The 18,284-nt window shown below is 41.4% G+C and overlaps 1 protein-coding gene across 1 annotated transcript; it reads right to left on the reverse strand.

Annotated features, from left to right (window-relative positions):
• Positions 1 to 452: 452 nt before the first annotated feature.
• On the reverse strand, positions 453 to 17,942 carry SLC30A3 (solute carrier family 30 member 3). Its single transcript, XM_026671611.2, has 8 exons — positions 17,845 to 17,942; positions 11,099 to 11,316; positions 10,650 to 10,796; positions 7,434 to 7,587; positions 6,429 to 6,633; positions 5,318 to 5,423; positions 2,616 to 2,750; positions 453 to 1,957 (listed from the first exon to the last, which is right to left on the reverse strand). Exons 1-8 carry the CDS (start codon positions 17,940 to 17,942, stop codon positions 1,812 to 1,814), a joined length of 1,209 nt encoding a protein of 402 aa, XP_026527396.2. The 3' UTR covers positions 453 to 1,811.
• Between the last annotated feature and the right edge of the window lie 342 nt (positions 17,943 to 18,284).

An 18,284-nucleotide genomic window follows, 5' to 3' on the forward strand; every position in this document is an offset into this window, starting at 1 on the left:
ATCCCCTTTCCTTCAACCCTCTGCTTGCACTCTAGAACAATTTGTTCTATATCTCTACAACTGACATGCTTTTTCCAAGCCGCAGTAAACTAGTCTGGTGTGGCTGAGCAGGTTACTTTATTGGAATCACAAATATTTTCAGCATTGAATTAAAATAGTTAAAATACCATCCGGATACACTGTAAAAAACACTATACAGTAAAAACATACATACATCCACTACACAGGCATACACATAATACTCAAATTGTGAATGCAAAAATGACTTGGGCTGAGCATATGGTGGTAGTGTGGGAACAAGTTCAGATAGCAGTAGCAGAAACCTTTTATTAGTCACTAAGATTTTGGGCCACTTTACTTGGCCTCTGGAAAGTGGCTGTGAGGAGCAGCTTCTTTAATTACTTTAACCACCAGTACCAGTGATGGTTGCCTGGAGAGCACATGGGTACCTTGAGCTACTTTGCAGAAAAAACAAATTGCCATGGGGACTAAAGTAAACATTCTTAACTAACCAGCTACCTTGGTCATGCTAGATGGAGCCGGGAGGTAGATGATTTCACTGAACTATCTCTAACTTTGCTGCTGAGATCTGTCTGCCTGTTGAAGAGCAGCTGTGATGACCTTAATATTTTTTTCCATTCCCCCCCACAATCTTCCCTGAATCTTAAAAATGGATAGTAACTATAGTCTTCCAAGTCAAATGGTTCTTCAGGCATCCTTTCATTTGGTATTTATATTATATATACAACATAATCAGTTTGCACTTAATTCCTATTTTTCTTGTTCAGATCAGTAAAAGACCAATCCAGTAGAATAATTTTGAGAATCTTCATTTCTGCTCCTCCAAGTGAGATTTGGGTAACCATAATCTGTAAGCAAACAGCATCCTGGCTGTCATAGCATGTAGTTTCTATATGTACATAAGTTTTGAGGTCAGGTCTGGTCATTATTTAGACAAGAAACCTCCAGGGACTACCATAGTAGGGACTACCATAGTAGAGAACATGAAAAAAAACCCATGCTGAAAGAAGACAGACATTTCTATACTGTGGCTAAGAAAATGACACCGATGGATCCATGGAGTCACCAGGAGCTGAGATTGACTCACATGAGAACTGACTTTTTAAAGCTTGGTTTAGACAGAAAAGCTATGCAAATATCAACTTTTCTCCAGGAAAAGGAATAAAGATAACTTGGTGGGATCATTGGGACAGAAGACATTTTTGAGGCTAATTTTGTTGCTCATTCTGCAGGCAAAATAGGGCTTGCTTTACTTTTGCGGGATTAGGAGGTGGAGTGGAATAATGTTGCTCCACCCATGCTTTCATATTTCACATTCATTTTGAAAAGTTTTTGTTACTCCTGCAACACATGCAAACACAGAGATGGTTGCAATAAAAGCCCTGAACAAGCACCAAGCTACCCAAATTGAAAAAAAATGACTGCTTTCCATCTCAGAGCAAAGATGGTTAAAGCCCTTACCACCAGATCTCCATTTCTGTTGGATTTGTACACCAATACAATTAGCAAACGAACATGGGAAGCAGTTGTGGTCCCACATGACTGGAATGCAACATGAAGAGGCAAGTCTGAGCCAGCAACTCTTCCGTGGAGACTTCCTTGGCTGGGCAGACAATTATCCCTGGTACTTTGCCGTTTCCTGCACATGCTGGTTAAACATGCATTGAGAGGAGGCTTTTGCTGTGAATGGCAAAAAGGGCTGGTCCCTGCTTCTGGCCCCGGATTTCCAGGCACCACCTGGGACTGGCAGTTGAAGAGAAGAGAAAAGTAGACATGGTAGCACTTTCCCCTTAGTCCTGTGGGTCCAGGCATTGGTGGCAAGTGGCCATGTCATCCAGGTAGTGCTCCACCTGTATGGTGCATGAGAAGAAGCCAAACTTGCTTTGTAGCAGAGCTGTGGCTTCTTGCAGCACAACCTCCATGTCAGCATCGTATTCTAGAAGCAAAAGTCAAAGTAGGGTCAGTTGTAAACTGGCTCAGGCTTATCTCGTGAATTCCCCTATAGGGGAAATAAAAGCTACTATTTGTAGTTCCCAAGCCAGAAGAGCAGAGATCCTATTTCGCATCCCGAGTTCAATCCTCTGCATCTCCAAGTAAGTCTACAAAAGACAATTTTCTGAAAAAAGCTAAAGGCTTGGGATAAGACATGACAGTAAAGGGTCCTATTTTATAAGGCCAGGAACCACCTGGGAAGGGGGGGGGTTTGAAAATTTTAAAGATGAAATGGGGACCTTACACATCTGCAAACAAGATTTAAGATAGTTTCAAAACTTGAAAAAGAACCTCTAAAATATTCAGATATTTGGTTTTCTGGAGGTGATGACAATAGTAGCAATAACACTATCGCAACCACCCACACTAGGAGAAAATAAAATCTGAAAGGCTCTGTCCTGTGTATTCTTGGTCATGCCATTTTTTAAAAAAAATCTGTGCTGCTTTCACTCTCTTTCCAGAGACCAGAAATGTGATTCTGCCACAACCCATCTATTCTTAAACCTGTATGCTCCTTATAAACCAAGTGTGGAAGCCCCTGAAAGACTGCAGATTTCCTGCATGGTCTACAGCTGCTCCGAACAGAAGAAAAAAGTACTCACCAACAGCTACGTGTACAGCCACAACATGATGGCTGAGTGTTAAAGCCCAAAGGTGCAGATTATGGACCTGCTTCACACCTTTGACAGAGAGCAGGGTTTCCTTAACTGCTTGGAACTCCACACCTCGTGGTGTCCCTGAAGGACAGAAAGAAATGGCACACATTTAACTGGATCCAATTCAATCCCCATTTAGAAGTCTCTGGTCCCTGTTTCAATTGTGCAAAGTGACTGCCTACCATCCAAACCTACCATAAAGCAGCCACTTTACACAGAGGTCCTGGGAGGAAGCCACTAGATGTAGGAGAAGAGAGGTATCTTCTACGCAATTTCCCTCCAAGCTAAGGAAAGCACTGTCACATCAACTATGCAGCTTAGCACCGACATTTTATCAAGACCAGTCTTGAGAAAACACAGCTCCATTTATTTTTGTACTTAAATTTGAGAGGACTAGTATACCGGTACATCATTTTATTTTTGATCAGAAAAATCACTTTCCAGTTCTGCCCCCTCCAATGGAGAGCAGAACTACTTTCTATATAAACAAGTTGCACAGAGCCTTTAGTTAAAATTTGTTGAGTAAGTCCAACAAGTCACATAAACACATACTTCAATGGATGATTAATGAGTGTGTGAATGATTAAAACTCAATGATTAATGAATGTGTGAATGATACTATCTAAGACACACACTTGATTCTATGGGGCTCTCTTATCAAAGACAAATACCAGTAGTTAGACCTGAGACTCTTAAGTGTCCAGCATTGCTGAATTGTGGAAATTACAAATCTTTGTTTCAAATTCTAGTTTCCACAAACTCGTGATGGCTGCATAGGTTTGAACAGCATAACAAGCCTCAGGTATGCTATTGCCCATTTTTAAAAGAGTTGTGGCCTATACACATTTTTTTAAACAAATTTTATTAATTTTACAATTAAAAACAAATCAACAATACATACACAAATAGAAAAACCAGAAAAGAGCAAGGAAAAAAGAAAGAAACGTGAAAAGAAAAGAGAAAGAAAGAGAAAAAGAGAAAAAAGTGAACACTTAAAAACATTCTCATTATATACACATTTTAACAGAAATCCCATAAACAGCTTGCATATTGTGGTAATCATAAGTATATGTCAGGAAAGCATTCCAGTAGGGCATCATCATCTGTGATGATCTTTTTATTTAAAAAACACTGTTCCTGAACAGAGGGAAATTGATGCTGTTACTAATCTAAAAGCCATTATACAATTCTTGGTTTGTTACTGCAGTTTGAAAAGAGCCATGGCTAATAGACTCTTAGTGTCTCCTTGAAACCCATATGTGAGCCTCCCTTACCTTGATATGGGCTCTTGGCCATTTCCAGGAAATTGCAAATGCTTTCAGAATTTTTAGCTGTAATCATGCCATTGCAATCCGGATGGATTCAGTTATAATGGCAATGGGTGTACCACTGGAAAACCTGAAAAGCCAGGCTAGGGACAGATCATTATGGAGAAAACCCATCTATGTGGTTGCTAAGAGTCGACACTGACTTGATGGCACCTAACCAATCAATCAAATCAATGCCATCTAAGTGCAAACATGAGTGACAAGTGTAAACAGGATTTGAGCCAATCAGGACAAATGCAAGATAAGAGGAGCCTTTGAGAAACTTCAAGGTTTGCAGAAGGATAAAGGACTTTTTATTTAAATGGACAGTCTCAACTGTCAGTCCCTATCTTTCCATTCTCCGCCCCGCCCCCTCCGCCATCACAACTGATGAAGTTTCTTGGATGAGAAACAAAACATTTTATTCTTCTTCCTCAATGAAAAAACAGTCCAGTTGCCTTTTGAAAAAGCACCTTTGAGACAACTATGACCTGGATGACTGAGAATCTCCACAGATATTTAAATGGATAAACCAATTAAAGAACAGCACAGCAAGGACTGAATATCCTTTGGTACCATAGAATGTCAAATGCCAGTTGGAAAATTAAAAAAAACAGGAAGCAGGAATAGACTGCCAGTTCGATTTTTTTGCAGCCTATAATATCTTGCAGTAGGTAGGACTAGTTTTATGTACGCTGAGAGCATATGCACCAAGACAAATTCCTTATGTGTCCAATCACACTTGGCCAATAAAAAATTCTATTCTATTCTAATTGCCAAGAGCTCTAAAGTGGAGCATGTCAATAGGACTGCGTGCAACACAGGTGCACTGTTTTGTTATAGATCCCACTGGAAATTATCCCACTTATTGTATGGTAACTAATTGTAGGTAGTTGATCATCATCATCATCAAGATAATTTCTTCATCTTATACTTTGATCAACACAAGACTCTGCCTTATTTTCTTATTCCAAAAGTCTTAATAGTTTATTTCTAAACATTTGCCACTTGAGGCAAGATATCTAAAGGCCAACTTATGAACAGACCCTCTGGTGGTTTCTCCTTTCTTCACCTTTTGACATACATAACTAAAGAGATTTATGTCATTATTTTCTTCTTCAATGTACTTAAGGAAAATTCCTTTGCTCTTGCCATCATTGCCCATAGCTTTCAATACACTTATACTATCCACTTACACTGTTAATTGTACAGAAACCACTGTAAATTATTAATAATTTCCTATAATAACATTGATTACCTGCAAGAATCATTCTAGAATTATTTTAACAATGTCCATCCCCCTGTAATGTAGCCCCCTTGCAGCTGTGAAAAACAACTTACCTTCCATCAGTACTCGAAAGACATCACGAAGGATGGTTAAAGTGGAGCCCAGCACAAAGATTGAGAAGAGGAAAGTACTCACTGGGTCAGCAATCTTACATTGGGGCTGCAAAAAAGGAGAGGGAATGGCAGATAGTATGAAGCATCCTGGTACTTATCTCCCAATTCTTACACCCTGGGTTGGTTTTGCAAAGGAAAAGGACAAGCAGTCACACAATCCCCTTAGTTTTTTTTTACAGCCAAGGTTCTCAGTAGAATGTTTATATATTTTGATCTTTGTTAACATTGTTATATCTGAGCTATAAAAATTCATATGATCATTAAATAGCTGCCATTCTGATGGAATAGTAGCCCAGATTGAATACAGTAGACCTAAACTTAGTGCAAACAATTTATCTGAAGGTAACTGGGTTTTCTATGCTACACTGAAATTTTGTTTCATGGTTATTTTAATTCTATTTAAAAATATTTTGCTCTCTTTAAACACGCATCCATCATTAAATTCATTGGTAAGTTTGTTTTCTTTTAGATTCCTGTTATGCAATTTGGTATTCTGTTACTAGTCAGCCAATCATGGATGCACATTTTGTGGGAGTACACTTAAAATTCCAAGAGTGTCCTCTATACACAGAGAGAAAGTATTGCCCCTATATGTAAATGAGTATAATTACTAGGAGTTTCTGGGTCCATCTTCTCCCAAGTAGTCTGGATAGGAACTTGATATCTCTTCCACTGAACATTTGCATGTACAGCAAATGAAATGGAGGTAAATTTTAGAAGAAAAATGTATCAGATACTTGCATCTTTGTTTCCCTGAGCCTGATCTCCCAATCAGATTCACCATTAGGGCAAAGATATCTGGCCCAATCATAGATTCTTTTGCAATGTGTGAGGAAGAGCTGTTTCTTCCATCAGTTGTTTATTCACACTATTTATCTCCTTGGTGACTTTAGTTGCGCTGGGATTCTACGTCTACTTTTCTGCACAACTATTGTCTCAGGCTGGGGGGAAAGTAGAAGTAATGGAGGGAGATGCTAATAAGGGAGGTCTTCATTTAGGGGAAAAAAGAAACGGCATATTGTATTAATTATCATACCCTGGTCCTTCATACCTTGAAATAGATGACAGTGGCAGCCACAAAGACCCCAATGCTTTGAAGTAGGTCCCCTACCACATGTACAAAAGCCGCTCGGACACTGGTGTTGTCATGGGTGGGAATGGAGAGGCCATGAGGGCTGTCCTCAATCTGTTCATAGCCTCTTGTGCTGAATCCATGACTATGTGCAGAGCCTGACTGATGCAGAAGGTAGACCATGCTGTGGAGAATTTAAAGAGTGGTAACTAAGGTCATCTTTGTCTCTATTTATCACCAAACAATTCTAAAAATCCCATCCATCACAGCAAACCCTCTTCTACCTAGAGTTCCTATTTCTTCACCAATCGGTTCAGACAACTGTACTAGCATATATATCATATTCATAGTGGTGATATCATTTAATTACAAAATAATCATAGTCAAAATGTAGCAGCTATAGTATAGACCCTTAAGGGCATATCGTAATCAGTGCTTTTAGAGCAACCAAGCAAAATAGGACATCTTTCAGATATGCACATATTTTATTTGGATATATAGTTGTTTAGCTAATATTTTAGAATTGCTCTGCAGGAAGCAGAAACCCTAGGTAGAATCCTGCCTGATAGGATCAGCATAATCTCCAGCATCTTGAAGGATTAAAAAGCAACAGCTTTGGGAAAAGTCATTTTGTAAAGATGACCAGTGAAGGGAAGTGGCTTCCAGCAAAATCAGATCAAAAGACCACCGGAAGTTTCTTTTCAATCAAACCAACCAAATAATTCTGGAAATATCAACAAAACCCCTCAAATGCAGTGAGTGGCATCATAAAGAGAAGTAGAACAAATTTCTGATGGCCACAGACAGGACCTGTCTGCTCATAATAGACCCCTTCAACATGCAATCAGTGGAGTATATGGCTGACAGCTTGCAATAGAAGTTAGCTTGCTTAATCGATCCCACATAGTCACTCTACCTGATAATCAAAGTTACCTCCTCACAGAGTTAATAGTCAAATATTTTCCCCATCCTAGTAATCCTTACATGATGTTCACTCCCACTGCACAGGCTGAAGTACCCAGCATCACAGAAGCTTCAATCTCATAGTCGTTGCTAATTATGCGGGCTGAAGCTAAGTAGACCAGCACTCCTGTAACGATCCAGATAGAGAGGACAGAAGCCAAGGCACCCAGTGTTTCTGTGAGAAAAAAGAAAGCTGCTGTTTAGGTTCCCTGACTATCTTGACCATTTTCTAACCTGATCTTTCTGCAAGCTGCTCGGGGAATAGTAATGCTGACTGCCATTAGACTGGCATTAATTTCACACCAAAAGGGCAAAACTTAGATCTCATCTTGGCTCTGTTCAAAATTATTTGGAGAAAAATTGGGGAGAATCTACAGGTTAGTTTAAATCAGGGGTGTCCAACCTTGGCAACTTTAAGACTTGTGGACTTCAACTCCCAGAATTCCTCAGCCAACAAAGCTGTGGCTGAGGAATTTTGGGAGTTGAAGTCCACAAGTCTTAAAGTTGCCAAGGTTGGACACCCCTGATTTAAATTTTCACACTGGCCCTTTCCCTACTTGCATGTAGAAATGTTTTGTAGTGCCCTGGCAATTGCCAAGCTCTCCTTAGATCATTTGCATATGTGAGTGTCACCTAGTCACAATGTCAAAATAACAATGAAATAGATAGGCTTTATATCATTTCTACAATTGATGGGTGATGCTACCAGTATAATCACAAGTATAAAAATGACCACTCATTTCATTACTACCGGTAGCTGAAGATTTAAGTAGCCTTATGTTATGATTTTCCTCTTCAACCTTACATTCCCTAATCAGTTGTATTTAGTGAACAATTGCATTTATTAGCTAATGCTCCAGATTTGAAATCTGAGTTTCAGCAATATATGGAACGAGAACTGCCAAATGTACAATTCAGAAGAAGCAGGAGTACTTGGGTTTATATTGATAATAACTGATAGATAGCCAAAAAAAAGGCAAGGGAAGGTCCAAAAAGATAACTGTTTGGGCATTTTTATTATGTTCAGGTGACTATAGCCATGAAATTAAGAGATATAACCTCCTTGGGAGAAAGACAAGTTTAGGCAAAATATTAATGTGAAGAAATAACAAGTCTGCATGATCAAGCCCATGGCTCTCCAATGTTATGGCTATGAAAGCTGTAAAAATTGATTGGGAATACTTTGGGTAACGAGAATACATCATTCAATACCACAGGAAGTAAAATCAGATGGAACGCTGGACACAGATTAATAAGAAAGTTAATGTTGAAATAGGTAACACAATGTGAAAAGACCTTTCTGATAGTGGAGAAAATCCTGATAGTTGGAAAAATCAAAGGCAATAAGAAAGAAAAAAAAACCATGAGAAAATAAGTTATCTAGATACTATCACTGATACAACTATATACTTGAAACAACTCAAAGAAGTAGTTATTAGTAATTTTAGAGAAGCCCCTACAGAGTTCCAAACTGCAATAAGGCAAAGTGACATCAGATCTACCATATCCATGCCACATGGGTTACTAGATGATGTGCCAAAAAGAAACAACAATAAAAACCTGAGGAGAAAATAATTCTGAGGGCCTGTAATGGACACGCTCCCACGATTGGGCAACATATTTTATTATTGACTCTATTGCCATAATAGAATCACTCTGTGAGATGGGTGGTTTTTAAATTTGATAAATAGAAATAGAAAATGGACTGGTGAGGAAGCCAAGTTTATTATATCATTGTTTTGTACTCACAAAAGAGTGGGGAATAGTGGAGAAATAACATTTGCTATAAATCTAAATTGGATGAAATTGAGCCCATCGATTTTCATCAGCCTATAAAGTTGATGCAAGATAAAATAGAAATCACTTTTCTTCAACTTAAGTTGATTTATTTTAAATTCTACATTTCAGGATAACAAGTCTCTCAAGCAGCTTACAGGTAATCCTTTTTGTTTCTTCTGTTCAATCATGACTGATTCCTGGAAATTACCTGGACAAGTCCCTGCAGTTTTTGTGGCAAGGTTTTTCAGAAATGGTGTGCAATTATCTCCTTCCTGGGACTAAGAGAAAGTGATTGGTCCAAGGTGTGAGACTTTGTGCCTTCAGAACTAAAGAAGCTTGTTGGATGAGAAGCAAAAGTTTTCAAAGAAAAAACAAGAAAGTCCAGTTGTCATTTGGGGGGGAAAGGCACCTTTGGAACAACCTTGACCAGAATGAGAATATCCATTGACATTTTGTTCCGGAGACAAGATTAGAACTCACAGTCTCCTGTTTCTTACCTGATGTCTTAACCAAACTGGTTCTCAATAAGTAATTTATACAATTGAAAATAATTGTAAATTGCACATAGCTCTACCTTGTTTTTTTCTAAGTATTTTGCCCTCACACTGCTTTGTAATGGTTCAAAAGGGATAAATTAATTCCTTCTAGTCTTTCACACAAACATATGTTTCTTTTGAAAATGCTTCACCGTATGTTCAAATGCTGTTTTTTCTTTTAATTGGTATAATTATTTTGTCAAAAAAACAGGGAAAAGCAGAGTGGATAATAGGGGAAAAAGCATTCACAGAGAAGTGAGTACCATAGTTGCATATATTGAGACACTGTATGGACAAGTATTTTTTTAAAAAGGGGGACAACAATCCCAGACCCTAGATACGGGACGGCAGTACTCACAAAAGTATGTTTCAGATGGATTTCTATTATTGTTCAAGGAAGTAAAACAAATAAATGTAAATATATGAGAAGGAAGGAATACAGCAAACATTCTGTCCCAAACCAATACCAATCTTAAAAAAGACTCTGATCAGAAAGATTATCTTTCAACATTCATTCATTTTGTCAATGGAAAACAGGCAGAGGTTGGTGTGAATAGCCCTCAGATGAAGCCAGGGACAAATGTCTGTTGTCTAAGGACTTTTTCATGAACAAATATTTTAGAGTTTTTGAGAAATGTACATTCCATTCAGACTTTCCTATAAAAGGCCAATTCGGTTATTCTAATGTCCTAATCTCTTCAGGCAAAACTTTCCTTTTATATGCTAAAAGCCATATGTAGCTGCTTATTAATGCAACCATCTCTCCATGACTGACTCCTGGCTAAACAAATTATTCTCTAGATTGTTCTCTAGCTTCCAGTGTAAAAAACATGCTTCAGCTTTCTGCTAATGTCAGAGAAAGGTTCTAACCTGTTTGAATGATGGGAGATGTTTTCATTGATCAGCTATTGAAAGAACGTACCTGAGCGGTGCCAGCCGAAGCTCATGGTTTTGGTGGCTGGGCGAGTAGAGACCCAGAGTGAAAAGAGGCTGACACCCATACTGCCCATATCTGTCAACAGGTGGGCTGCATCTGTCATGATGGCCAGACTATGTGCCAGGTATCCACCTGGAAGGCAAACAGACAGACCCCCTGGGATTTTAAAAGCATAGATGGAGACAGGTCAATTAAAACCTAGTGTAAGTATGTGCACAACTTGCTAAATTGGTTGATAAGATAATCATGTTTTATTGTATATCACTTCATGTGTTATACAGAGGCCTTTAGTCAATTTATGGTTTAATGAGTTGGGTGAATCCAGAAAAGGAGCTAATTCAACAACTAGGTTCAATGTGTTTTGATAAATGCGGATGATTAATAAATTAATAAATAGGACAGACAGATCTATTATATCTTTTGACAAAACTGACCTATAACTTCTCCAACCATGAAGAGAAAGCAGACCAGACAGGCAATGCTGAGTTTCCGCTGAGCCTGATGTTTCTGTTGACTTTGAGTGATGGAACATGGCATAAGGTGACAATGGGGGACCACACACGGCTCCATCTTGAGACCCACCATGGATATATTTGCACGGCCATTTTCTGAGGGCGGGTTATGAAAGACATCTTGAGAACCTGCAAACAAACTGAAAAAATATTGGGCCATCAAAAGAACCCTCCATCTGGGCCAGATGCCAGAAGTACTAATAAAGGAAAATATTTGTAGTTTAGGATTGACATAAAATAACAAAATTGGCGGCTTACAAAGAAAACCAACACAAAATGTTCTATTGTTGGTGTATGGCACCTTCACGATTGGCTAAGATCTACCCAAATCTAAAACCAAATTGCTGGAAGTGTGGATATCAACAAGGTACCTTCTTTCATTCTTGGTGGTCATGCCCCGAAGCAAAGAAATATTGGAAAGTGATTTACATGTGGTTAGAGGAGTTAACTAAAAACAAAATTGATTTCATCCTGGAACTATTCCTTTTAGGAATAATTAAAAGAAACTATAATAGAAAGACAAAATATCTTATATTACAATAACAGCAGCCAGGATTTCCTATGCACAGTACTGGAAGAAAAACACCATACCTCCCGAAGGTTTAATAATTAAAAAAATCTTTTGAGTGCGTGGAAATGGATAAATTAACTATGGAACTAAAAGGGAAAGCTGACATGGAATACAATGCAATATGGGAAACACGGTATATCTGGATTGACAATAGACATAATAGAAAATGTAAATAATATATACAATAGTTATGAGGGTGTGGAAGTAGTGTGTATTGAAAGATTGCATAGGATGTATAAATATATATGTATTGTCACAGTATTGTTCAATTAGTAATGGTATTATGTATAAATGGAAAACCCAATAAAGTGTTGGGGGGGGGGGGGAAGGATTGACATGAAACTCTGAAAGAAAACAAGCTCAAAGAGCACCAAGGAGCACTGATGCCAGAAGTCCACATCAATCCTGCCCCCTCTAGTGTTGCAATGGTGTTAATCCAATATCCAGCAAGAATGAAAAAAATAACAAGGCAAATCTGATGAAGGCTTGAGCAGAAATCCAGCCCACTGGATTCTGGTGAGAGCAATACAGTTATATATGCTCACATTCTGGTTTTATGGAGAAATAGCTATACCAATTAAAACTACCGATAAGAACCACAAACAAATGAGCAATACACATTGGCTACATAGGTTAACCTATTGATAGAATTAACTTATTTTATGAGATTGCATAATACATGAAATAATAAACTAGCTAAGGGGAAGGGTTTGAATAACATTACTACTCTCTTTCTTCCCTCCATCTACAGATATATATTCAAGTTTATAAGATATAATATTCTACAAACTTTATTAGATCTTGAACTGCCCCAGTTAAGGTACCTAGCAAACTGAACCAATTAGGAGGAAGATGGATGCACACTAGGAACGACTTGACTTCCTGCCCTTTATTTTTTATTTAACGTATGGCACATGTTAGCCAGGGATCACTGAGGTGTCTGGCTGTCTCTGTGAAAGGAATTTTTCGGGTGGTGTTATCTTTACCTGTGGGACGCCTGACTGCCAATAGGCAAATGGGGGGGGCTCCTTTCTTGTCCCTCTGCAATTTTATTCGCTCATGGGAATCGACCTGTGAATCAAAGCTGCTGACCTCAGTGGTGGCTAGGCCCAGAGTCTTACCATGTAAGCTCCCTCAGCCCATCTTCCTGCCCTATTTGTGAGTCTCTCAGAGATATTAGCCTGACCGCTGCAGGAGGCAGAATGCTGGATAACATGGAATGATTTTGGCTGATCCCTGCAGAAGCATGTGATATAACACAAGTGTAATCGTGGCTCTGATATTCGCCACCCTATATTTATTTGGAACTTGGCAGTGTCTTTCATAAGCACTCAGCCAGGGAAGGCAGATGCTAATAATACATTTCAGTCATCCAGATGGATAATTAATAGCAAGGGATGGCTCAGTAATCTTCTACCAATTTTAAGCCAACTCAATTCTCTGCCCCAACAAGAGCTGAAAATCCCCAATACATCTCATGAGGTTTTGCCATGGCAGCTGCACATGTCAAGGGCTCTTCAAAAGAGAGTTTAACCCAGGAGCAAATGCAAGCAAGCCTCCAGCAAAACTTTCAGCTGGATATGCTTCAACACCTGGGCAGTCAAGAGGGAGTGGAAGGACTCAAGCCAATCCTTAGCAGAAACCACACATTTTACATTCCTCTATGACTGTCTAACCACTTTCATACTACAGGAACTTCCAGGCAACCTGAGTAAGGGACTGCAACTCATATGCTCCTCTACCAAGGGTAACAATCTGAGGGGTCCCACAATGGCTGTGTTCTCAGAAGATTCACTACATTTCAAGTGTGTTGGCATTCACTTAGAAATCAAGAATTAGAAGATATGTAGCTCAGATAGGTTTTGGATTAGCTCCAACAGTATATTCACATCATGTCACATAGAGACTGTCTTCTGTCCAGGGTTTTCTATGGCCATGAATCAGGTGTAGGGGGACCTGATTCAGTTAATTTGGGCACTTCCCCCACAACCCCAACCCCCCTTTCTTGTTGACTTCCAGGGTAGGCTTTGGATTAGCTCCAACTCCTTTACTTGCATTGAGGAGGATGAAAATATGCTTAATATGCATTTTTTCCCTCCTCTTTCTTTTTGCCCTGTCCCCGTAACTTTGCTTTCTTCTCTCCTCAGTAATACAGACTTAAGTAATCTTTAGCTGGAACAAATTAAAGGAGCATTTCCTCCCTTGTTCAACAACTCAAAACAAATCAGACTCAGGACATAATATCTGCTAGGATTTATTTCCCTAGGGTTTTAGAGGGAGAGAACCAATTTGCAGAGGTTAAGGCATCAAACTAGAAACTGGGAGACTCCAGGACTTGGGCACAAAGCCAAATAGGTGACTTTGAGCTGATCAGCAGACAGTGGCAAACCACTTCAGAAAATGTTCCCAAGAAAACTGCAGGGACTAGTCCAGGAGGCACATGCTGTACTCATATACTTTAAAGGAAGCCTGGATACAGATCAATAACAAAGACCAAAATTATCCGGCTGGTATTGTTTGCTGTGGGCTTCAACAGTCGGTTTTCTTTTTCCCTTCATCCTTTTTGCCCTTCCTGGTCAAGGTCCAATAGCAGGGAATCTGTGGAGAAATACTGAAATGAATCTTGTCTTTCTATCTTAATTGGGTTTTTTCCCATTTCCTCTGATTATTTCAGATAATTATACTTCGGAAGGGGCCTCCTCCCCGAGTAACCCTGGAGCAAGACCGACCGTCGGTTTCCTTCCCTCACGTTTCGCAACGTAGGCTCGGAAGTTTTCATGGGCCCAGTAGGGCCCAGGGCCTGCCCTGCCTTCGCGGGCAGAGCGGCCCAGTGAAGGGAGCTGGAAGTCTAGTTTCAAATCCTATCGTCACTCTCACAAATGGTCTGAAATATCTCAGTGGTGGGTTAGCCCAGTTGCGCTCGGCCCTCCTGCGCAAGAGAGCCCCCGCCCCGTCTCCCATCGCGGCCTCGCCTTTTCTTCTGGAGAGCTTTCCTGCAATGCCCGGCCTCTGCACTCCAGCTCCCGACGCCATTTATTCCACAGCCGGTCGGTCGGTCGGTCGGAGGAGCCGCAGCAGCGCCTAACGCCCCGCCTGTTCCTTTTGCATCGAAGCTGAACCATCAGACGGGCAGAACTTAAAGCCTGGCTCGGAGACTGCAAAAGCCCCGTCGCCGATTTCGGTCCATATCAGGTCGAACTTAAAAGACGAACTCCTCCGTCCTGGTTCGCTGCTCAACGCTCCAAACAATGAATAAGTGGCGGGTAACTAGCGAGACCGTCGTGTTTCTCGAAGCATCAGCATACTAAACTAAATGGGATAGGGTTTAATAGGATTAGTTTTGGTTAGTTTTGTGCGTGACAGTGCCTAAGGATTAAGGTATACAAAAATTTCATTCTGTTCAAAGCACCAAAACAGTTTGAGGGGTGTGATTCAAGTTACTTCCAAGTCCATAGTTATTTAGCTCTTCCTCATAGCTATCTGAACATAATAAATTTAAATAAATAAATGCATCAATTAACCTGTTGCTGAATTAACTTATTTTGGGGGGCAGACCCATAACTAAACTCAGCTGAGTTAACTCAGTCCAGGGAGTTTTAACAACAAATTAACCAAGGTTAGAAGTACCGTAATTAAATGTAGCCTTTGAAGTTGCCCGATTAGGTTAAGCATGCCCTGTGAAAAATTCTTATGATTGTATTGGGGGGAGGGAATATTGGGGTGATAATAAAGGGGAACTACACTTGTAGACATTGCTGTTAAAAAAAAACTTTTTTCAAACCTCCCCCCAACATTTCCAATGCTAGCATGTGCCTAGATTCTCTGATTATCCAAAAGGCCTATGCATTAATCTGGATGAGAGCTGTGAAGCACAACTTTTCAGCATTTAATTAAAGGCTGTGCCTTGCAAATTGGTCACATTCTGATGCAATTATGTCAGTGGCTCAAGAAGACATCTATAAGGGGTAGAAATTATTCAACATTTTCCCCCAGTGGGAGGGAAGCACATCCAGTCTGGGTTTTTAATACAACTGGAAGAGGAAAAAGGCAGAAAGTCGATGTTATTTTTTGCAAGAAATCCTAGATATTTCCATTAGAAAGCCAATACTGTAATTCATATGTTCTGCGTAGCTTATAACAATGGGGGAAATAATGAATTTTATATAATAGAATCACTGGTTGTCTCAGCTAAAGGGTTGGATAGCTAGTAGTTCAGTGTATAAACCATTATTTTCATGTATAGAGCTTCCTTTTTTGTGTCTCCCTGTAGTCATTATTATTGAAAACCAACAATTCAACTTGCGCCTAATTTGAGGCAGGAAATCACAAAAATGACATTAGCTATTCAAGGATTTAGAAATCCAGAGAGTTTTCCTCAGAACACCCTGGAAACAGAAAATGTCCATGTCTACACAATTCGCCTACTCAGCCTGAGCACAGCCAACTTTTCTACATCCAAATGAGATTCACTGAGGAGATGGAAGAGATGGTCTTGTCCTTCCAGGACAATTGACCCTAATGACCTTCAAAGCTTCTTTCTCTGACTAGGCCTGGCTAATCTGAAGAAAGGATGAAGGTTGTTGTTGGGTTCAAGTGCCTGCTCCCTCCTCAAATGCAAGCAAGGAAAGAAGGCAGAAGGGAAACAGTGACAGTCCCAAAGAGCAGACTTTACCAGCCCACTGCTCAGCTGTGCCTGGCATCCAACAGAAATATGGAGGCAGATGGGTAGAAAGCTAAGCAGCCACCCTGCCTATCAAAGGAGCAACCAGAACAGCAAACGGGAAGGGATAGCAAGTAAGGGATAACTCACTAACCTCCTCCACAAATTTGCCTCTGGAAGGTGGCCTTCCATTCCCAATGTAGTTAAACTGAAGGACTATGTTGACAGTAGGCGAAGCAGATTGAATTAAAAAAGAATGGCTGCATTTGTGCAACCTACGGAGCTTGGTTACTTTAAATTTGATGTTAATGTTGCTTATGTTTTTGTTTTGTGCAGTCTTAGTGTATTATGCAAATGTAGCCCCTTTATGCTTCTGGTATTATGTGATTCAGAAAATGGGTCATTTCAGCTGGTCCAACTAGTCAGTGGTTCCTCTTCTGTATAGAGCAGCATGCAAACAGGGTTCCTTCTTTCCTCCCCCACCCCAGCTCTTAGGTGAGGTGTTTGAAAAGGGGTCTTGTCCACGGAGGGCAGAGGCAGCAGAAGGGCAGGCAGAATCCATTCCTTCCTCCCACCTCACTGCCAGTTTTCCACTGAGCAATAATCAACTGCTTTTGGTGCAGGGCAGGAAGAATGAGGGGCATTAATGCAGCAACTGCAAGAAAAGGCCCCTTGGAGTTCCTTGAGCCCACACTAGGAGCAGATTCATTTTGCCCCCTACCTTTTCCAGAGGAACACTAGGAAACAGAGAAAAGGCAGGCTGCAGACCAAAAATCCATCCAAAGCAGCCTTCATCTCCAAAACCCTCTTCCTTTGATCTCTTCCTTCTCACTGCCTGGACCAGTTCTCCTCCCACCTGTAATGAAATGGGGCTCCCTTCCCCTGCACCCCACAAGTAGAAAGCCATCAAGGGAGGATGCGGGGTTGTTGAACAGCAGGAATCAAAAAGCACGTCCTGTGTGGGGGTTGCAGGGATCCTGGGCTGCAGGGATCTCGGAAGGAGAGGAAAGACAGCAAGCGGAGGTGGGGGCGGGGGGAGTCAGCTGCCGTGGGAAGAGAGGGAAAAGCTCTGGGCGAGCAAAGTTGCCGTTAACCGTCGAGGAAAAGCGGAGGGGGCCAACCTCACCGTAGAGGATGGAAGAGAGGAGGGGGCACGCACGGAGAGGTAGGGAGGGAGACAGGAGGAACCTTCGGTAACTGGCCGCTTGCTGGAAATCACGATCCTCCCGAGGGAGCGAAGCTTCCCCCGAACAAGAATGAAACCGAACGTCCTTCAGAGAACTCCGGCCCTTTCCTTCCGCTTGGCTCGGATGGGCCCGGACGGAGCCCAGGGCTCTCTGGCAGGGCAGGACTCGGCAGGGGTAGAGGGGGGGTGAGAATAGCGGGCAGGAGAATCGGTGGCAGAAGGAAAAGGGCTGCTCTGCGGGGCTGTCTCACCTCTTCAGGCGAAGACTATCGGAGCTGCGGCTGCTTTGGCTGGCCACCAGGCGGGCGGTCTCGGAGGGGTCCCCACTGGCTAAGGTAGGGAGCTCCATCACCAGGGTGGTTGGCTGCGGCGGCCTGAATTTGACGGGCCCCCCAACCAAAGCTCTTCTCTCTTGGGCTTCTGCTGCCGTTGTTTTCGCCGTCGAGAGGTCCGGACTCCAGCAGACACAGGTGGGTGGCAAGGAGGGCTGGGGCTGGCCCCGCCCAACGCCCGCAAACTCCTCCCCCTGCAGGCAGTCCTCTGCTCGCCCCCCCCGGACCTGCCCTTCCCATCTAGCGCAGGTGATTCCCACTGAGCTTGCCAGAACTAGCCAGCTGGGCAGCGGAGGAAGTTTCCGACCCGGGTTAGCACCACTCGGCACCTTCCTGCTCCTGGGAAGCGCTCGGACTAT

The sequence above is a fragment of the Notechis scutatus genome, chromosome 1 (assembly GCF_049901735.1).
Source record: "Notechis scutatus isolate UNSWTSFEM ecotype Mainland chromosome 1, rNotScu1.2, whole genome shotgun sequence".
NCBI classification, from domain to species: Eukaryota; Metazoa; Chordata; class Lepidosauria; order Squamata; family Elapidae; genus Notechis; species Notechis scutatus.

Excerpts from the sequence above, each read along its gene's own strand:
- SLC30A3 (XM_026671611.2), bottom strand. The coding sequence starts at position 17,942 with ATGGAGCTCCCTACCTTAGCCAGTGGGGACCCCTCCGAGACCGCCCGC. Across the intron at positions 10,797-11,098 it reads CATGGTTGGAGAAGTTATAG|GTGGATACCTGGCACATAGT; the intron begins GTCAGTTTTGTC and ends TTTGCCTTCCAG. Across the intron at positions 1,958-2,615 it reads GGCTGTACACGTAGCTGTTG|AATACGATGCTGACATGGAG; the intron begins GTGAGTACTTTT and ends TTTTGCTTCTAG.